Raw genomic sequence first — 19375 nt, forward strand, 5'->3', positions numbered from 1 at the left:
CGTTGTAATCTATCGTGACATTAGCTGAATGTTGCATGTAGAATCTACCTGGGAACACTGAAATTACTGCAGTCATCAGTTGATTAGGGAATGGAGTTTTAAAAATTAAGCCCCGAGAATGCACTCACAGAGATACACCCCTACCTAATCCTCTCTTTGCTTATGCCATTTTGATTGCTAATGCTTCTTATTAAGAATCAGATCTGGCGCTTTGGTCTGCCCATGTTAGATTGCCCAGCTGGTTAAGGAGAAGATGGAAGAAGGTTTTTTTGTATTGTGCTGTAGCGCCCTCTGCTGGTTACCTCGGCTTTACCTCTAGCCTTTCAGCAGATTTAAAAGAAGGGAAGAGCCTAAGACTTAGAATCCCAATTTTGTCCACGCTGCTTCAACCCAAGAATAAAACACATAATTGGCAGGAAGAATTGACAGGCTGGCTTCAATTACCTGGCGTGGCGTACATTCAAATGGAATCGCAAAGTTTAAAAAAAAGGTCACCATTTCTGCATTTATCAGGCAAAGAAAAGAAAAAATCAAAATACAGGTAGTCCTTAACTTACGACCACAGCTGGAAATGGAATTTCTGTTACTAAGCAAGGCACTTGTTAAGTGAGCTAGGCCTAATTTTTAAGACATTTTTGCCACAATTGGTAAGCAAATGCAGCTTCCCCACCATTGACTTTGCTTGTCAGAGGCTGGCCAGGTTAATGGCAAATGATCCTTGGGATGCTGCAAAAGTCATTCATAAGTGCGAGGACCAAGCTATAAGTCAGGTCTTTCAGAACCAATGTAACTTGGGTCTCTGAATGAGTGATTGTAAGTCAAGGACTTACAATAGTAAGCTACAAATAGTAAAGTTACTACAAATAGCAACTTACAAATAGTAAAGGACAATTTCACCTCCATTTTCTCTCTCCTTCCTTCCTTCCTTCCCAGGACCTCCTATCATCTCCAGCACACAGACCCAGCACGCTCTCCATGGAGAAAAAGGCCAGATCAAATGCTTCATCCGCAGCACACCTCCACCAGACCGAATTGTGAGTTTGGGTCTTCCACGACATTGTGAAAAGCTGTGAATGGCATGGGGCATGATAATAGAGTGATATCCTAGGGTTAAAGAAACATTTCCAGGGAGTTTGAGAAACAGAGAGAGAAAGAGGGTATAACTCAGCCAATCGGGCAGCATATACCAATTCAAAGGCAGGAACATAGATATAAAGGAAAAGTCAGATTGACTGTAGCCACTGCCTGTAGCCAAGCAGCCACCAATGAGAAGGTGTTTCTCCTAATTAAAGGTAAAGGTAAAGGTTCCCCCGCACATGTGTGCTAGTCGTTTCCGACTCTAGGGGCCAGCGCTCATCTCTGTTTCAAAGCCGAAGAGCCAGCGCTTGTCCGAAGACGTCTCCGTGTTCATGTGGCCGGCATGAGTAGATGCCAAAGGCGCATGGAACACTGTTACCTTCCCAGCGTAGTGGTCCCTATTTTTCTACTTGCATTTTTGCATGCTTTCGAACTCCTAGGTTGGCAGAAGCTGGGACGAGTAACAGGTGCTCACTCTGTTACGCGGCACTCGGGATTCAACCCACCAAACTGCTGACCTTCTGATCGACAAGCTCAGCGTCCTAACCCACTGAGCCACCGCGTCTAATTGCCACCTAGCAAACCTCATTCAGAAGAGGTGATAAAGGAAAGGTGGACCCTCTGACGTGTCCTTCCATGGGGAAATAGGCTGATGTGGATAAAGATTTTTACCTTTCTCGTTAAATAGCGGGTTCTTTGGCTGATGTGAATGAAGACGAGGTATCTGATTACAGGGAAACTCATATTTTATTTCGTGCAGAATCTGTACTGAGCAAATGGCTGCAACTAGCCGCAATATATAGTCTAGCCCCTAGGTGGCAGCCAATAGGTTTGAAACAACCATTGCCGCCTAGGGATAGCCAATTGTAGTGCTGGAGACTTGTAGTCTGGGTTGCTGGAGAGCTGTTAGCTTCTCCAGCAACCCACGTGGTATTACTATGAGCCCAGTACATAACATTTCTGATGTTCCATATTCATAGATATTAAGAAATAGCAATACATATTTTTGGTCACTAAAAGACCTCCAGGGTCCCTTCCCAACTGTTATTCTGCAAAGATGGTCAGGATAGTAGTTAATAGAATAATAGAATAACAGAGTTGGAAGGGACCTTGTAAGTCATCTAGTCTACCACCGCCCAAGCAGGAGACCCTACTCCATTTCTGACAGATGCCAGTCCATTCTCTTCTTGAAAGCTTCCAGTGATGAAGGTCCCACAACTTCTGAAGGCAATCTGTTCTCCTTATTTCTAGGTTGAATCTCTCTCTCCTTGATCAGTTTCCATCCGTTATTCCTGGCCTGGCCTTCAGGTGCTTTGGAAAATAAGTTGACCCCCCCCTCCTCTCTGTGACGGCCTCTCAAATATTCGAAGGTTGCTATCATGTCTCCCCCGGGACCTCCTTTCACTAGACTAGCCATGCCCAGTTCCTGTAACCATTCTTCATGTGTTTTAGCCTCCAGTCCCCTGATCATATTTGTTGCTCTTCTCTGCACTTTTCCTAGAGTCTCAACAACTTTTTTAAAAGTGCGACGACCAAAACTAGTTGCAAGCACGATGCATTATGACTCGCTTTCCTCTGCAGGCCTGGTCATGGAAGGAGAATGTCTTGGAGTCTGGAACTTCGGGACGATACACGGTGGAAACCGTCAGCGCCGACGAAGGGGTCATCTCTACCTTAACCATCAGCAACATCGTACGGGCCGACTTCCAGACCATTTACAACTGCACTGCCTGGAACAGCTTTGGCTCGGACACCGAGATCATACGCTTGAAAGAACAAGGTGGGAATTGCTTCCGGGGCATTTCAAAACTAGAAAGGGCCTGGAAGTCACTAAGGTAGAAGGGATAGAAGGCTTTCCTGTTGAAGGTGAGAGAAGCAGGATAAAATAGGATGAAATCAAACTCAAGGTTTTGGCATACCTGGGGGCCTGGCCTCCTAGTGGGAGAAATGTTAAAAGGCCATGTTTTAAGGTAGAGACATCCACAGAGAACCAAAGAGGATGGAGCTGCAGCTTCGAAGGCTGGCAAGTCTCATCAGCTTAGGAAAAAGTGGCAAAGAAGGTTCAAACTCCAACTCTGATCAAACGGAACCATAATCTGATTAAGATCAATGAAAGGAAAAGTCTTAGCTTGCACCTGTATTATTTAATGATTATCTGAAAGCGTAGATTGGTTAATTAGTTCCTGCTTACCCTCAATCAAACCTATTCCTGCTGAGCATTAACCAAGATCAAGACTATTTAGAATTCTTAGACGCACTGAACAGAGAGTTAATCTATATACTGCACAATTCATGATTTGTACTTCCTCAAATTTCTCTAATGTGAGCATAGTTTTATTGAGATTTTCATTTTGTTTTGCTCAAACAATCTTCAATTGATTCAAAGGAAATCATGGAATTAATGTCTTGGACTCCGGATACAAAGTCCTTTAGTTATTGTTTCCTAACCATTGTTCTGATTGGCAGCCAAATAGCCAATCAGATACAGGGAAGATCTTCTATTTACATATAGGGGGGGGAATGTTGCACCTGGACCTATTGGACCACTGACAAATTATGATATGCTTCTACCCTTGTTTATGCTGACTTCTTCTTTTCCATTTTCTTCCCATCTCATTTAATCTGTAAATTAAATTAGATGAAGTTAACAAAGTTTATTTATTTATTTATTTTGCACTTTGGCCTACCCATTTCTTTCTGCCTCGCCTCCTATAGAGAATACAAACTTTGACCAACCACATTGAAAACTCATTGGTGGCTCTTAACGTCTTGTCCTTATGGTGCACTACATGATTTACATATAAATTGAAATCAGAGCAAATTGTTTTAAGCAAAGCTATATATTTCAGTGACATGCCTGCAGAACAAAATTGCACCAGGGTGAGAAGAAAGGGTTTCTTCAGAATCTGAATACAGATGGATGAGTTCAGAAAATCCTAGTTCATCCCATTTGGACTTTGTGTCACCATAAGCACGGTAGACAAAAATGGGATGGTGCACTAAATAAGACCAGCTAGTTGATCTACAAAATAATCTAATTCTCTTCCCAGACAGAAAACTTTGAGAAGGGAAGATCTAAAGAGTTGAAGTTGTGTTAAATAGAAGTTAAGAATTGAGTCCCTATCTTACCATGTTAAAATGTGGTTGTGGATTCAAAAGCAGTAGAAACACAATGAAGTAAACGTTGATAGGGGTTGTTGTTTTTTTAGCAAAGTTGTGGTGAAATGTAGTCGGGAATCCCAGGAGGGAAATGTTTTTTTTCCCCAGAGGGCAAAGAGACAGTGGAATGTCTGACAGGCAAAAAGAGGGGACTGTAGAACCCTCCCTAATAATCAGAGAGTGATGGCAGATAATTGCTTTAGTCTGGCAAGATTCTGTCTGTAGGCGAACAACAATAAAGGAACTACTCATAAGTAACTCCACATGTCACTCTTGATTCCTTGGGCCAGACATTAATCTTGCCAGACTAAAGCAATTGTCTGAAATAATGATAAATATACTGAAAAGAAGAGATAACAATCTTAGGCTAAAAGGCATGAGAAACTAAACAGTTAAGGGAGGCAGGAAAATTACAAAACTTGTGTGCATTGGGGGAAAATAAGCTTTAACTACTATGGCACCAGCATGCAGAAGAGAAGGCATTTTATACTGCAAAGGAGAGAAAGAAATGGGATACATCATTTAAACCTCCTTACCTTTGTAATGATCTTCTGTATTAGCAATAGAGTCATGTAAAAGAGGTTAGTTGGATAGCATAATTTCTTTGGGGATTATAAATTACAGATAAGATTAGCATTCTTCAGATTTTGGCTTGCAAATAATGGTTTGGAGAAGATGGCCTGCACCATTATCTATTCTATATGTTCATGACCACCCAGTCACTGCCCTCCTCTACTGTTCTGCCAATTTTATTTGCAAGTTTCCCCTCCCCATCTCACTCTTTGTCTAGTGATCTATCCCAGGATCATAGGCTCAGCAGTGTGGCACTGTATAGCCAATCTGATTTAGCCATTTGCTGAAGTCAACAAACTACCTAAAAGGTGGGCTTTATTTCCTGTTCATTCACATAAAGGAAATGCTCTTGATTGAAACAAGAGCATAATTTTAAAAGTCCCCTCCTAACTGGTGTTGAAAAGTCTTAGAAGGAAAAGCAACATTAAAATAGGGATAGGGATAGGGATAGGGATAGGGATAGGGATAGGGATAGGGATAGGGATAGGGATAGGGATAGGGATAGGGATAGGAATAGAATAGAATAGAATAGAATAGAATAGAATAGAATAGAATAGAATAGAATAGAATAGAATAGAATAGAATAGAATAGAATAGAATAGAATAGAATAGAAATAGGTAGAGGAGAGGAGAGAGAGGAGAGGAGAGGAGAGGAGAGGAGAGGAGAGGAGAAGAGAAGAGAAGAGAAGAGAAGAGAAGAGAAGAGAAGAGAAGAGAAGAGAAGAGAAGAGAAGAGAAGAGAAGAGAAGAGGGAATAGAATAGAATAGAATAGAATAGAATAGAATAGAATAGAATAGAATAGAATAGAATAGAATAGAATAGAATAGAATAGAATAGAATAGAATAGAATAGAACAGAACAGAATAGAATATGGAACAGAGTTGGAAGGGACCTTGGAGGTCTTCTAGTCCAACCCCCTGTTCAAGCAGGAAATCCTAACCATTTATACATTGATTCGGTAGGGTCTCCAGTTCCATCACTTCCTCTTAAATGTTAGAGTGGGCATTTGGACTGTTCTCATTACATTCTCACTTAAAGGCAAGGCTACCTTTCAGATTAAACTGAAATTAAATGGACTTAAAGTCAGCCTTGATTTTAGCCCAGTGCAAATAAAGTTAGTAGATTGTTGTCCTGTTGCCTGCCTTTCTTGGGCAAGCAGAGGTTATTTGCAATGCGAAGAAAGCAGATTCCAGTACAGCACTCTGCAAGGAGTTGTTCAGTTGTTCATAATATAGATAAATGTAATTAAACAGGTGACTGCTGACTGCCCAGCAGTCTTGGAAACCACACAGTTCTGCCAAAAATAGCAACCTCATTTTGATGTAAGTTGAAAAGCTGCCGGTTGATTTATAATGGCTGAGCCTATAGGAAAGGGAATAAAGTTTCCAACAATTGCTTTTCCAACTGCCAATCTAATCATATATACAATGGTCCCAGGACGATCCCCCTTTTGCCTACAAGTGCAGTGCTGAATGTTTGAATGTTCCCCTGGATTTTAAAACATTCTGCAGATAGAAAGCTAAAATGGCTTGCTCACTATTCAACTAAATCCATTTCCTAAGAAAATAGTTTTCCACAAGCAAGTGTTTCTTCCTTCCTTCCTTCCTTCCTTCCTTCCTTCCTTCCTTCCTTCCTTCCTTCCTTCCTTCCTTCCTTCTTTCTTTCTTTCTTTCTTTTTCCTTCCTTCTTTCCTTCCTTCCCTTCCCTTCTCCCTCCTCCCCCTTTCATTCTTTCTTTTTTCTTTCTTCCTTCCTTCTTTTCTTTTCTCCCTTCCTCCCTCCCTCCTTTTCTTTCTTTTTCTTTCTTTCTTTCTTTCTTTCTTTCTTTCTTTCTTTCTTTCTTTCTTTCTTTCTTCCTTCCTTCCTTCCTTCCTTCCTTCCTTCCTTCCTTCCTTCCTTCTTTCTTTCTTTCTTTCTTTCTTTCTTTCTTTCTTTCTTTCTTTCTTTCTTTCTTTCTTTCTTTCTTTCTTTCTTTCTTTCTTTCTTTCTTTCTTTCTTTCTTTCTTTCTTTCTTTTCCCACTAGCAATTTCCTCCACAAGTATTCTTTGAAACATGCTGGACACTCAGATGGGGGTTGCCTGATGTCCGGAGGCATTTTGGAACCCCTGCCCTTGCAATAAGTGGACCGTGGCCCCTGAAGCTGCCTTTCAAAGTGATGGGCAAGACTTCTCCGGGATTTGCAACCCCAGCAAAAGACAAAGAAATAACTGACTGATCTTGCAGTTGGGCGTTGGCTGTAGACACTTGCTTTATTTTCAAACAGGTACGGAAATGAAGTCAGGAGCTGGTATGGAAACAGGTACGGAATTATGAGTGAACTGATCTCCCCCATCTCCCAAGCTAACCCCAATGAAACAGTTATGCCACGTCCATTAAAAGGAGGTAAAAGGATGCCTGAGAGAGGAACCATCGTTGGAAGGGTTGGTTAGCCTTCAGAATCCTTGGGTTCTTTAAAGTTCTCCCATTCCAAGTCCTCCTGCTTTTCCCAATGGGATAGTGCTAAAATTCACACTACGACTGCCGAGGTGTTGAATTGATGAGCATGCAGAAGAGGATACCTTACTTATCCTTAGACCCAGAGCTGGAAAATGCCCCTGAATGGCCTATTAACATGTTCTTTAAGCCATGTTCCACCGATTGAACCTCATCTCTAAGATGAATGCTGGCATGTCAAAACGACCAAAATCAAAATTCAATTTCAGGTATAGCCTATACCTCCCTCTTTTGCTAAATTAACAGCGATTGTCTCCCGGAAAAATTTACTTACCGCATTTGGCAAGCTTGTGGGAATCCAAGGAATTGACCATGGTTAGTTCTGGTTAGATACTTTGGGGAAACAAAGATGACAGTTCCACTGCAGGAATGATTTTGCTGACTTAAATTTACCATGTTTCTGAAGACTGCTTTTTTGCAAGCTACTACCCATCCCATCATCCTGCTTTGCTCTGGGCTACTTTGTTTGCATGATCCCCATCACAAACCATCTTCTCTCAGTGTCTGCGTTTGTTATTAGGACCTCACCTTCCCTTCATGACAGCTTCTCACTTACCTCTGGATCGGCCTGTGTGTTGCTCTGAAAGCTTGGCTGGCAGCATCTTTTGCAAGGTGGTTAAGAACAAGAACAGGAAAAACAGTTTCTCCCTAACCTCACATTCCCTTGGGCCTAAACTGCCATGGGTCATTAGCAGAGGGAATGGGGGTCACAATTCAAAGCAGGTGGCCATTGCTACGTTCTTTTGGCATTTCACTCTCTCTCTCTCTCCTCTGACCTCATCTTCCTCATCCATCAGGCTGCCAGGGAAAGACAAGATCAAGAACCTGGAGGATCGTTGTAGGTGGCTTTCCAAATTAAGTCAAAGAGCCACGCATGACTTTAAATCTGCATGGTTGACAAGGTCATTCATGATGGCGGTGATGGTGGTGGGCGGGGTGGGGGGGAGAGGGGAGGTGTCAAAAATGGCAAGATGGCTTCTGCAGCCATGTAATCCACGGCCTGCTCTTTTCTTGTGTGTAATGGGCAGAAGGAATAACCTTGAGGAACAGGAGGAAGAACCACAGCCGAGACAATGGTGAGATAAAAGAAATATGAGTCTGGGACAGGAATGTAATTTGAGAAAATATCAGACATGACCCTCCCTTTTTCTCATAAAGAGAAAGGGAGGGTGGTGGAAGATTGACTAAGACTTGCAAGATTCAGTTACTATAATATTTGATAATACAGGTAGCCCTTGACTCACAACCATTCATTTAGGGATGGAATCTACAACAGCACTGAAAAAGTGACTTACAATCAGTCTCACCCTATGGACATCACACCATCCTCATAGCCATGTGATCAAAAACCAGGTGCTTGACAACTAGTATGTATTTACAATGGTTGCGACATCCCAGGGTCATGTGATCACCCTTGGCAACCTTCCTTCCTGACTGGTTTCCAGATTCACTTGAAGACCTGTGATTAACTTAACAACTGCAGTGATTTGCCGAACAACAATGGCAAAGAGGCCACAACGAGTCACTTAATGACTGCCTTGCTTAGTGATGGAACTCCTGCTCTCAACTGTGGTCATAAGTTGAGGACCACCTGTATTATACTTTATACTATAAGTAGTATTAGCTTGCATGTCTATGGTTTTCGAATTCGGTCCGCCTTAGAGGGCTGACACACATGTTAAAAGGGGAAGGGCAGGGCTTCAATCACATAGTTGTGGATGCCATCTTGATTTCTTTTGTTTGTTTGTTTTCCTTTCCGCCCACAGGCACCATCGCTTTCATTTATTCCTTTGATAACACTTGAAATATTTCCAGACCTCTTTTAAGGACAAACATTTCCCCAAGGTGGCATATAAACAATAAATCCATGGTTATAAAAGCACTATATAAATAAAAAAATAAAGGTAACAGTAAGAAAAAGGAGCAGTTAAAACAATCCATCCCATAAAGCAATCTCAAACAGGTAAAGAACAATTCAACAAAACCCATTTACGTATTAAAAGCCAGCTGGAAACCTTTCTGAAAATTTGCAACGGTAATTAATTCTGCAGGAAATTCGGCCCTCAGTAACATAACCAGGCAGGGACGCGGTGGCTCAGTGGGTTAGGACGCTGAGCTTGTCGATCAGAAGGTCGGCAGTTTGGCGGGTCGAAGCCCGAGTGCCGCGTAACAGAGTGAGCGCCTGTTACGCGTCCCAGCTTCTGCCAACCTAGCAGTTCGAAAGCACGTAAAAATGCAAGTAGAAAAATAGGGACCACTACGGTGGGAAGGTAACAGCATTCCGTGTGCCTTTGGCGTCTAGTCATGCCAGCCACATGACCACGGAGACGTCATCGGACAAGTGCTAGCTCTTCGGCTTTGAAACGGAGATGAGCCCCGGCCCCTAGAGTCGGAAACGACTAGCACGCATGTGCGGGGGAACCTTTACCTTTACCTTTACCTAACATAAGCAGAACCAAGAGATGGATCAAGATCTCAAATAATGGCAGAAAAAAAGATGCAAACAAACAAAAAGGAACTATCAGAAATCTTTGATACATAAACCAGCCTGAGATCTGTTGGAAAAGCTGAATATTGGAAAAGCTACCAGCATTCTGTAATTTGCACTTTTCAGAATTTGGGGGTTAGGGTTCTCACACACACATACACAACATACCCCCCAAAATAGACCAACAATAAATATATTAATAAAAATGGACGAAAATGTATAGGATCAGTGGTTCTCAACCGCAATGTGAAGGGCTTGGAGAAATGTTATGTTATGATTTACATCTTGAGTTACATCTATATTTAAAGGGGGTCCATGTTGAAGAAAAGGTTGAGAACCACTGGTGTAGATTTAAAAGCACAGAGATGCAGAACTGTAGGCCCACTATCAGTTTTACCCCTCTGAGGCCGGTGCCGTTTCACTCTCGCCTTAGGAAAGGACACCAGATTTATCTGATAGCCATGAAAATTCCACCCTAAATCTTTCCACAGCCCTTTCAAACAGACAAAATAACACAAAATAACAAGGACGGTGAAAGCTCATCAACCTTCTGATCCAGATAGCAGCAAATAGCTATTTGCCCTACACAAAAGAACTGAAATGCCTATAAAGTGCCATGCCCTTGATATTGTCCCTTCGTCACGAAACCACACCTCTAATCATTCCCCGATCAGACACACAAAAGCGTGGGAAAGGGATGAAAAGCAGGAGCATGAATGTTGCCATTAAGACGGAATAGGCTGCATCTCACACATCGCAGGTCCCTAACAGTGGTGCGGGCAGAGAAAAGGAAGTGCCAGATGGCACTCTGTTGTTTTCTGAGAACACCTGCAAGCAGAGGGCATTTTAATAACAAGGGTTGCGGTCATAGATCCGAAATAACTACAGTCACTTTCACACATTGGATGGAAGAAGAGACACTATTTCAACTGCAAAGGAAAACAGTGGACAGGTAATCCTTGAGTTACAACCATTCGTAAGGATAAGGCATCACCGTCTGAAGTTACGACAGTGCGTGCAAAAACCGACTTATGAACAGCCCACACCCTTACAACTATTGCAGTACGAGTAGTCCTCGACTTACAACAGCTCATTTAGTGACTGTTTGACGTGACAACCCCTCTGAAAAAAGTGACATACCAGCATTTTTCACAATAATGACCATTGCAGCATCCCAATGGTCAAAATTCAGATGCTTGGCAACTGACGTGTATATTTATGACGATTGCAGCATCCCAGGACCATCGGATCCCGTTTTGTGACCTTCTGACCAGCACAGTCAATTGGGGGAAGGCAGATTTACTTAACTGCCATGTTACTAACTTAACAGTTGCAGCGATTCACTTAACAGCTGCGGCAAGCAAGGTCATAAAAAGGGGAGAAACTCCCTTAACTGTCTCGCTTAACAACAGCAATTTTAGGCTCAGTTGTGGTCATGCGTTGAGGACCACCTGTATTCCTGCAATTATGTGATTAAAGTGTGAGTGGATTTATGGCAATTGCAACATCCTGGGGTTACGTGATCACCCATCTGCAAAATTCTCAGGAGACTTCGGACAAACAGCGTCAATGGGGGAAGCCAAATTCGCTTTAATGACCACATTATTCACTTAACAAAACAAATCACTTAGTGACAAAAGTTCTGGTCCAAATTGTAACCTGAGGACTACCTGTACGTTTATGGCTGTCAGACTCAGAAACTAATTTGATTGAGTCATAGAATCTCAAACCTGATTTGGTATCTTGATGAGGCCTAGATAATGAAAATTTTATACTGCCACAATTTTCTTATCAGTAGAGCATCGCCTGTGAGAGCATACTCTCTATAAAAGCAATCAAGGTTCATGTATAAGAGGATAAACTTTCCACTTATTTGGCTTTAACAATTCCCTTTGCACTGTGGAGAGATTCTACTGTATGTTCCCTGGTTCTTCACTTCCAGCTAGGCTTCCAATATTCCATCTGGAATTATTCTTCATACCCCACAAGCAACGGTGATGCTTTCCCAATCCAATAATTGAAAGTGGCCAGATTCAAAACTGAGCAAGACCATCCTGGGCTATGAACTGAGAGACAATTCAATCTTTGGTATGAGCCAAGGTGGTGCAGTGGTTAGAGTGCAGTACCGCAGGCTACTTCTGCTGACTGCCAGCTGCCAGCAGTTCAACAGTTCAATTCTCACCGGCTCAAGGTTGACTCAGCCTTCCATCCTTCCGAGGTCAGTAAAATGAGGATCCAGATTGCTGGGAGCAATTTGCTGACTCTGTAAACTGCTTAGAGACAGCTGTAAAGCACTGTGAAGCAGGACATAAGTCTAAGTGCTATTGCTATTGCTATCAAATTATGGTTGACGCGAAAGCAAGACAGAATCACAGCAATACAACAAACCGTTTCTTTAATATATCTGCAGTCCTACTGAAAATCAATGAAGTCGTCAGGTGTTCCCACCCGTGTGTGTACTGTTTGTCTACCCAAATGTGGACAGCAATAGTTTATGCTAACTGACATTTTTAGCATCTTCAAGGACAACGGTAAGAATAATGCACTGAACTGTGTAAACTTGAAGTCACCAACAATGAATGAACAAGACCAGATCTCCGTGTTGCAGCCTTGGCTCATGAATCTGATGTTTTGTTTTGTGTTTGTTTGTTGTTGTTTTTTTGCTTGTGAATTATCTACTTTTTTCCAAATGACAAGTGAATCTGTGTGGAGAATTGAAAATGTCCAATCTTTCATCGAACTAAATTTCACCATTTTCGATGTTTTTCTTGTGAATTATCCACTTTTTTCCAAATGACAAGTGAATCTGTCTGGAGAGTTGAAAACGCACAGGCTTTCATAGAACTATCTTAGTTTTTGATCCGTCACATTTCAGTCTAGACATTTAAGTTTGTGCTGAGAGGCTGGAGATGTCTAGTTCTCCACATCCTTTCAGCCACCAGTTAACCAATTTGAAGAAAAAAAAATAGTCAGCATAATACAATCTCTTGAATTCTTATCCTGATCAGTGGATCTTTTTCTTTACCAAATATTTGTTTCCTTCTTCCCATATATAGTTTGGGATCAAGGCTGTCCTAAGACATTTTACTGCCCCAAATGAGAGAAAGATGGGGGTGGGTGGGTTTTCCTTCCCTTTTCTGGCAACAGAAGCTAACTGAATCAATGGTTAAATTTTTCCTTCTTATTATCCTAGTGGGAGAACTCCATTTTGTATTTTTGTTTTGTGAACCCAGGAGAGGTAGAAATGTGCCCAGACAAAAAGCAAAACAGAATGACTTAGGGCTCAGCCAAAGCTGTTGACATTACTGTTTCTCAACATTCACCACTTTACATAATAGTAGGGCTGGTCTTGTGATGGAAAAGGTAATACCAAGTGAAGAAATAGCAATGTATTATTTATCCCACAGGAGTGTAAGGCTATTTGAGTAGATTCTCCTGCAGCCAAAAGATGGAAAAGTTTTTTTCCCTCCTTTCACGTCACATACCATTTCTTCATCAACCTTTCACAAATACAACTTGCAATCATTCGTGTGGAGGTGCAGGGACTCTCAGTATGGGCTCTGAAATCTAAACACTGGCTGGATTATTGGGGGGGATGGAGAATGACAGCAAAGTTGAATTTTTGACAGCTGCTAGTTTTATTTCACGTTCCTATATTTCATTCCCACTTCCTCGGGATCATTTTTGACAAGTAACAATTAATTTAGACAGCATGTCCTCAACCCAAAGTACCATTCAATCATAATCCGTTACAAAGCAGAAGCTAAGCAAGAACTAGCCAAAGATTTAAAAAAAATGTATTTAACTTTTTGAAAACTCACCCAATTTTTGTCCCATGCATTGAGTCATTTTGTGATAGCAGGGCAGGAAGTGTTTGGTTAACTTCCTTCTGGAGAAGGTCTGTCTCTGTGATCACTATAAATAAAATAAATAAATACATAAATAATCACTTCATTAAGTAGACAGATGTAGAGCACATGAAGAGCCACTCCTAGGCTCAGGAACTTAACCACCAAACTATGGTTTGGAAGCATGCTTGAACCAAGAACTACGATGACATGCTCAGAGGTCATCCTAAATCACTGTGTATAAAAACCAGCAAGCCTTAGCTTACAAATTCTCCATCCTCAGGACTGATTCATGAAGGGGATGCTTTTAATACCTCCTCAAATTAAGATGCAATCAGATGTTGCTTTACAAGTAGAAGTGGATGCTTTCAATATTCTCCAAAATGGCAAAAACAGAGAAGAGGACTGTCATACATGTATAGGCTTGGGGGAGATGAAACAAAAGTCTGGAGAAGTTACTATCAATAACAGAACTGTGAAAGATGAATTGGGTTAAGCCATGCTCATAAGGATGATTCAACAGGAGGATTTCAGAAACTTGCTTTTCTTAGGGCTGAAGCAAGTAGCTTCAAGTAATAAAGCAGCCCATCCTGTACCCTTTAATAAATAATGCACTTGGTCTACATACACCCAGATATCCAAACCCAAGTGCACAGTCTTAATTTTTCTTTTATCAAAGCCACTGTCTCTGTCCTCAACAGAGGTTTCAATATTTCAAGTAAACGGCTCAAAGGGATGGGATCCTAGCCAGTCTTGGCAGCCAAAAGTTGACTTTATTTTGACAAACACAGGAGATCCAGGGGTTAGTGACCCAACATAAGCCTTACTCCTAAACCCACATGTTCCTTTTCCAGCTCATCATAGTCTGCCATGCATTTCTAACCCTGTGTCTATTTCATCGAGTAGGAACTAGTCTTACCGATGACATGGGCAAATCTGAGAATAAAGAATTACTTGAGAATAAACAGTTGAGGTCTTGGTAGAAAGTGTGGGGCAAGGAAAAGCGGAACAGAAGGATTCCATCTCCACTTCATTTGTTGTCTTGTTTCTTCCAGAGTCAGTGCCCATGGCAGTCATCATAGGTGTGGCCGTTGGAGCTGGTGTGGCTTTCCTAGTCCTGATGGCCACTATTGTGGCTTTCTGCTGTGCTCGCTCCCAAAGAAGTAAGTCCTTTTTCCTTTTGAGTTCATTGACTGTTACTGTGGAATCGCATGCAGGGGCCAACAACCACGATGTAAAAAAGATGTCCAGACTCTAGAAAGAGTACGGAGAAGAGCAACAAAGATGATCAGGGGACTGGAGGCTAAAACATAGAAGGAACGGTTGCTGGAATTGGGTATGTGTAGTTTAATGAAGAGAAGGACGAGGGGCGACGTGATAGCAGTGTTCCAGTATCTCAGGGGCTACCCCAAAGAAGAGGGAGTCAAGCTGTTCTCCAAAGTGCCTAAAGGCAGCACAAGAAGCAACGGATGGAAACTAATCAAGGAGAGAAGCAACCTAGAACTAAGAAGAAAATTCCTGACAGTTAGAACAATTAACCAGTGGAACCACCTGCCTCCAGAAGCTGTGAATGCTCCAACACTGGAGGTTTTTAAGAAGAGACTGGATAGCCATTTGTCTGAAATGGTGTAGGGTTTCCTGTCTGAGCAGGGGGTTGGACTAGATGACCTCCAAGGTCCCTCCCAACATGATGATGATGATGATGATGATGATGATGATGATGATGATGATGATGACTCACTGCAGTATTTAATTACTTAGTAGTGCGTCTTGGAAGGAGGGGGGGGGTCCCTTCCAAAAAAATAGTGGGAGACACAGCCCTGCAGACAAAGAGATGACACCCGTATTTATAAATTTCAGATAAGAGGGAAAATACATATTCAAAATACATATTCAAAAATCATAACATAACAGGCCTTAGGTTACTTCTGCTATCTAGAGAGAATGATGATCTTTGTTAGAAGAATGGGTCAACCTCTTCTCCAAAGCTCTTGAAGGCAGGACAAAAAGCAATGGACGGAAACTAATCAAGGAGAGAAGCAACCTAGAATTGAGGAGAAATTTCCAGACAGCTAGGACGATTGATCGGCCGCCGTCCCCTAAAAAAATCTAATAAACATCTCAGACCTGTCTGAATATCCACCTTTCATTTCTACTTCTCCTGAAGCCTGGAGAATACATCAGAACTGGGCATTAAATACTTACAAATGCCTAGTATTTATCTCATCCTGAAAAAAAAATGTTTTGTTTTAGGAGATTGCAGTTGTCCTTCTAAATGAAATAAGCATTTAAATCCCATGTCAAGCTCCAGTTGGCTTTCCAGTCCAGCTGAAGAAACAGATGTTAAAACAAAATAAAAGAATCCCAGGGATAAACAAGAGCTGCCTTATTGGAAAGAAGCATGGGGGATTTCGAGAGTGATGGTTGTGTGAATCGAAAGGCAGCAAACCATGGAATGACAGTTCTGCCTTCTCTTGGAAGCCAAGAAAAGAAAAGAAAAGAAAACCAATCCTTTCTCTAACTTTAAGGAAATTAGAAGACAGCTAAGCCAAATGTGCTGCAAAATACTTGTTTGTGTTGCTGAGAACAAAGAGTAAATAATTAAAAACAGCTCTTTTTAGAGTGTTTCTAGCAAAACCGAAGGACCCTGGCTTCTCCCAGGCTTATTAATAAATGGATGGGCTTGCATACAAGCCTGGTTTTCAGAGCCATCATCGTGTTTTCTTCAGCTTCCCCTCCTCCACCTTTCATAACACTCCCAAACCCCATTAGTGACTCTTTCAGGTATTAGCAAATTAAATCTCTGGCAGTCATTAATCTTGCATTCTGGTTAAGCACTGTTTTTGATGGATGGGTACACGACTAGAACTTGAGAAAAGGCCAATTCAATTTCATTGGAATCATTCAGCGGTGAGGTGCCATTCAGTCTTTGCTTGATGGAAAATGGGCCAATTCATTGTCACAGCCTCAGTGGTCGGACACAATCAGCCTAGTTTGCATATTCTCCACCGCCACCCCTCCACCCACATCTCTCTCTCTCTTCTTTAATAACAGACGTGATACCAACTGTATCATTTCTCTGAGTCATAGGTGCGGGGGGGGGGGGGGAAGAGAGAACATGTGGCTCATTACGTTATTTGAAGTAACCAGATGGTGTTGGGTTGCTTTGCAAGTCTTACAGCAGGGGTGTCAAACTCGCCACGTCATGTGACATGTCACGACATTTCACAACTTTTCCCCCCATTGCTGGAGCTGGGGTGGGTGCAGTTTCGGCATGATGCATCCCCAGCAGTTTGACACCCCTGACTTATAGTCTATCCCTAGTGCATGTGATGAGGTCAGCTCAAATAGGAAGCTACAATACTAAGGTTTAGATTTAGCAAGCCAGAACAGAGAAGAAGTGGTCAGTTGGAAGTTGGAGCCATGTGGAGAAGCTAATGGCATTCTGATTTCTGGTTCGGATAAACTCCTCGCCTGCCAGCAACAACAACATGAAAGCTGATCTTGAAACCAAGGAGTAACAGAGTAGCATATGACAACCCATTGTGAGTACAGAATACTAATGCTTCAAAGCAGTGTTGACCTCTTGGCCAAAAAGCAACCTAAGGATGAAGCTGTGCCAAATTTGCACTTATTGCTGCTACTGCAAAGGTCCTATACAACCATTGATGGTTGGGTTGGGTTGGGTTGGGTTGGGTGTTTTTGCTGGTGGAATATTTAACAAGATTTCTAATGATGGCTGACAATTACTGACAGTTGCTAAAAGAAACAGGCAGCCTTTCAAAAGGTCTGGCCCATAATTGGTTAGGGGTTTGCTGGTCAACAATTTTGAATTCTGCAATGAAAATCAATAGCATTTCAAATCTGGGATAAAATGTGGTCAACAATTTTCAAGAGGAGACTAACATAAAATGTATTGTAGTAAAGAGTTGCTTGCACATGACAATCTCTCCAAGATGACACATGAAACCTTGGGTCTTCCCCATCTCAGTTAACAAAACCACAGTTTTAAAATAACCCAGATGGAGTGTTGTATAGTCTGTCATGGTGGCATAACATTGAAATTCAATGGTGAAAATGAAATTCAATGATGAAAAAAAGTAAGGTTCTACATTTAGGCAAGAAAAACCAAATGCACAGGTACACTATAGGTGGTACCTTGCTCAATAGAAGTAACTGTGAGAGGGATCTCAGAGTCCTAGTGGACAATCACTTAAATATGAGCCAGCCGTGTGCTGCAGCTGCCAAAAAAGCCAACACGGTCTTAGGCTGCATTAACAGAGGGATAGAATCAGGATCATGTGAAGTGTTGATATCACTTTATAATACCTTGGTAAGGCCACACTGCGAATACTGCATCCAGTTTTGGTCACCACAACGTAAAAAAGATGCTGAGACTCTAGAAAGAGTGCAGAGAAGAGCAACAAACATGATTAGGGGACCGGAGGCTAAAACATATAAAAAATGGTTGCTGGAATTGGGTATGTCTAGTTTAATGAAGAGAAGGACTAGGGGTGACATGCTAGCAATGTTCCAGTATCTCAGGGGTTGCCACAAAGAAGAGGGAGTCAAGCTATTCTCCAAAGCACCCAAAGGCAGGACAAGAAGCAATGGATGGAAACTAACCAAAGAGAGAAGCAACCTAGAACTAAGGAGAAATTTCCTGACAGTTAGAACAATTAACCAGTGGAACAATCTCCCTCCAGAAGTTGTGGATGCTCCAACACTGGAAATTTTTAAGAAGAGAGTGGACAACTATTTATCTGAAATGGTATAGGATTTCCTGCCTGAGTAGGGGGTTGGACTAGAAGATCTCCAAGGTCCCTTCCAACTGGATGATGATGATGATGATGATGATGATGATGATGATGATGATGATGATGATGATGATGATGCAGATATTTACATCCTCTCATCTCATCCCAGTTCCCAAATCAAGCTAGCTTTTCTCCCTCCTTCATAAGATATGCAGTATTATCAATTGCAAATGAAGTCTCAAGAGGTCTTGGCAATCCCTTTGGGCTTATAAAAAAAATTACTGACACGCACAAAACCATCACAGCCATCAGTAATAAAAACAAGAGATACTTGTCAGCAAGAATTAGTATTTAAAATTACTTATATGCATCAACAGTCTGCCCTTTGAAAATCTAATTAACCCCCAAATGTAGAATTTGCAAATGACCAACTGTAACGACCTGGTGGAATTCTCTGGGAGAAAGGATCTCCCAAACAAATATAAACAAACAAACAAGCTTTGGCTGAGAGGTCTCATCCCTTCTGAGACCCTCTCAGGCCTATGAATACATTCACAATTAAGAATAAGGAAAACAGAAAGCAGGCATGTAGTGTAGGAAAATGACAGGACGTTGCTTTGGTCCTTTGCCAGCTGAAAGGCCACCTCGTTCCACAGTGAGATTTGTACGGTAAGCCTAACAGGCACAGCATAAGCAATTGTAGAAGTCTCTGGAAAGCCCAATTATTCATATCATAGCAGTAGGATTCATTCAAGGCAAGAGAAAGCGAACGGGGCTGCAGAGCTGACTTGGGACTCAGGAGTCGGTGCTGTCACAAATTTATTGCCCACCAAACCAAAGGAGCAAACTGCATACAAGGTATTTAAATTAACATAAGGGTTGGGTTATGTTATGGATGTCATGTTCCTTGAGCCTGTTCCCTCCGTCTCCAGCTAGGCTGTATTTCGTGTAACAGCAAGATTTGGCTCACTTCTATTCT

General features: G+C 41.8%; 1 protein-coding gene across 1 annotated transcript in view; it reads left to right on the plus strand.

The window, feature by feature from the left end:
- The window catches only part of KIRREL3 (kirre like nephrin family adhesion molecule 3), a gene marked incomplete at its 3' end in the record, with an annotated part of 598284 nt that overhangs the window by 544734 nt on the left and 34175 nt on the right, over positions 1–19375 (plus strand). The window contains exons 11-14 of the mRNA XM_081333655.1: positions 934–1034; positions 2659–2857; positions 7074–7109; positions 14695–14802. Coding sequence (XP_081189781.1) covers positions 934–1034; positions 2659–2857; positions 7074–7109; positions 14695–14802 — 444 coding nt within the window. The remainder of the gene's footprint in view (positions 1–933; positions 1035–2658; positions 2858–7073; positions 7110–14694; positions 14803–19375) is intronic.

Source organism: Vipera berus (genome assembly GCF_964194415.1).
Source record: "Vipera berus genome assembly, chromosome: 8".
NCBI classification, from domain to species: Eukaryota; Metazoa; Chordata; class Lepidosauria; order Squamata; family Viperidae; genus Vipera; species Vipera berus.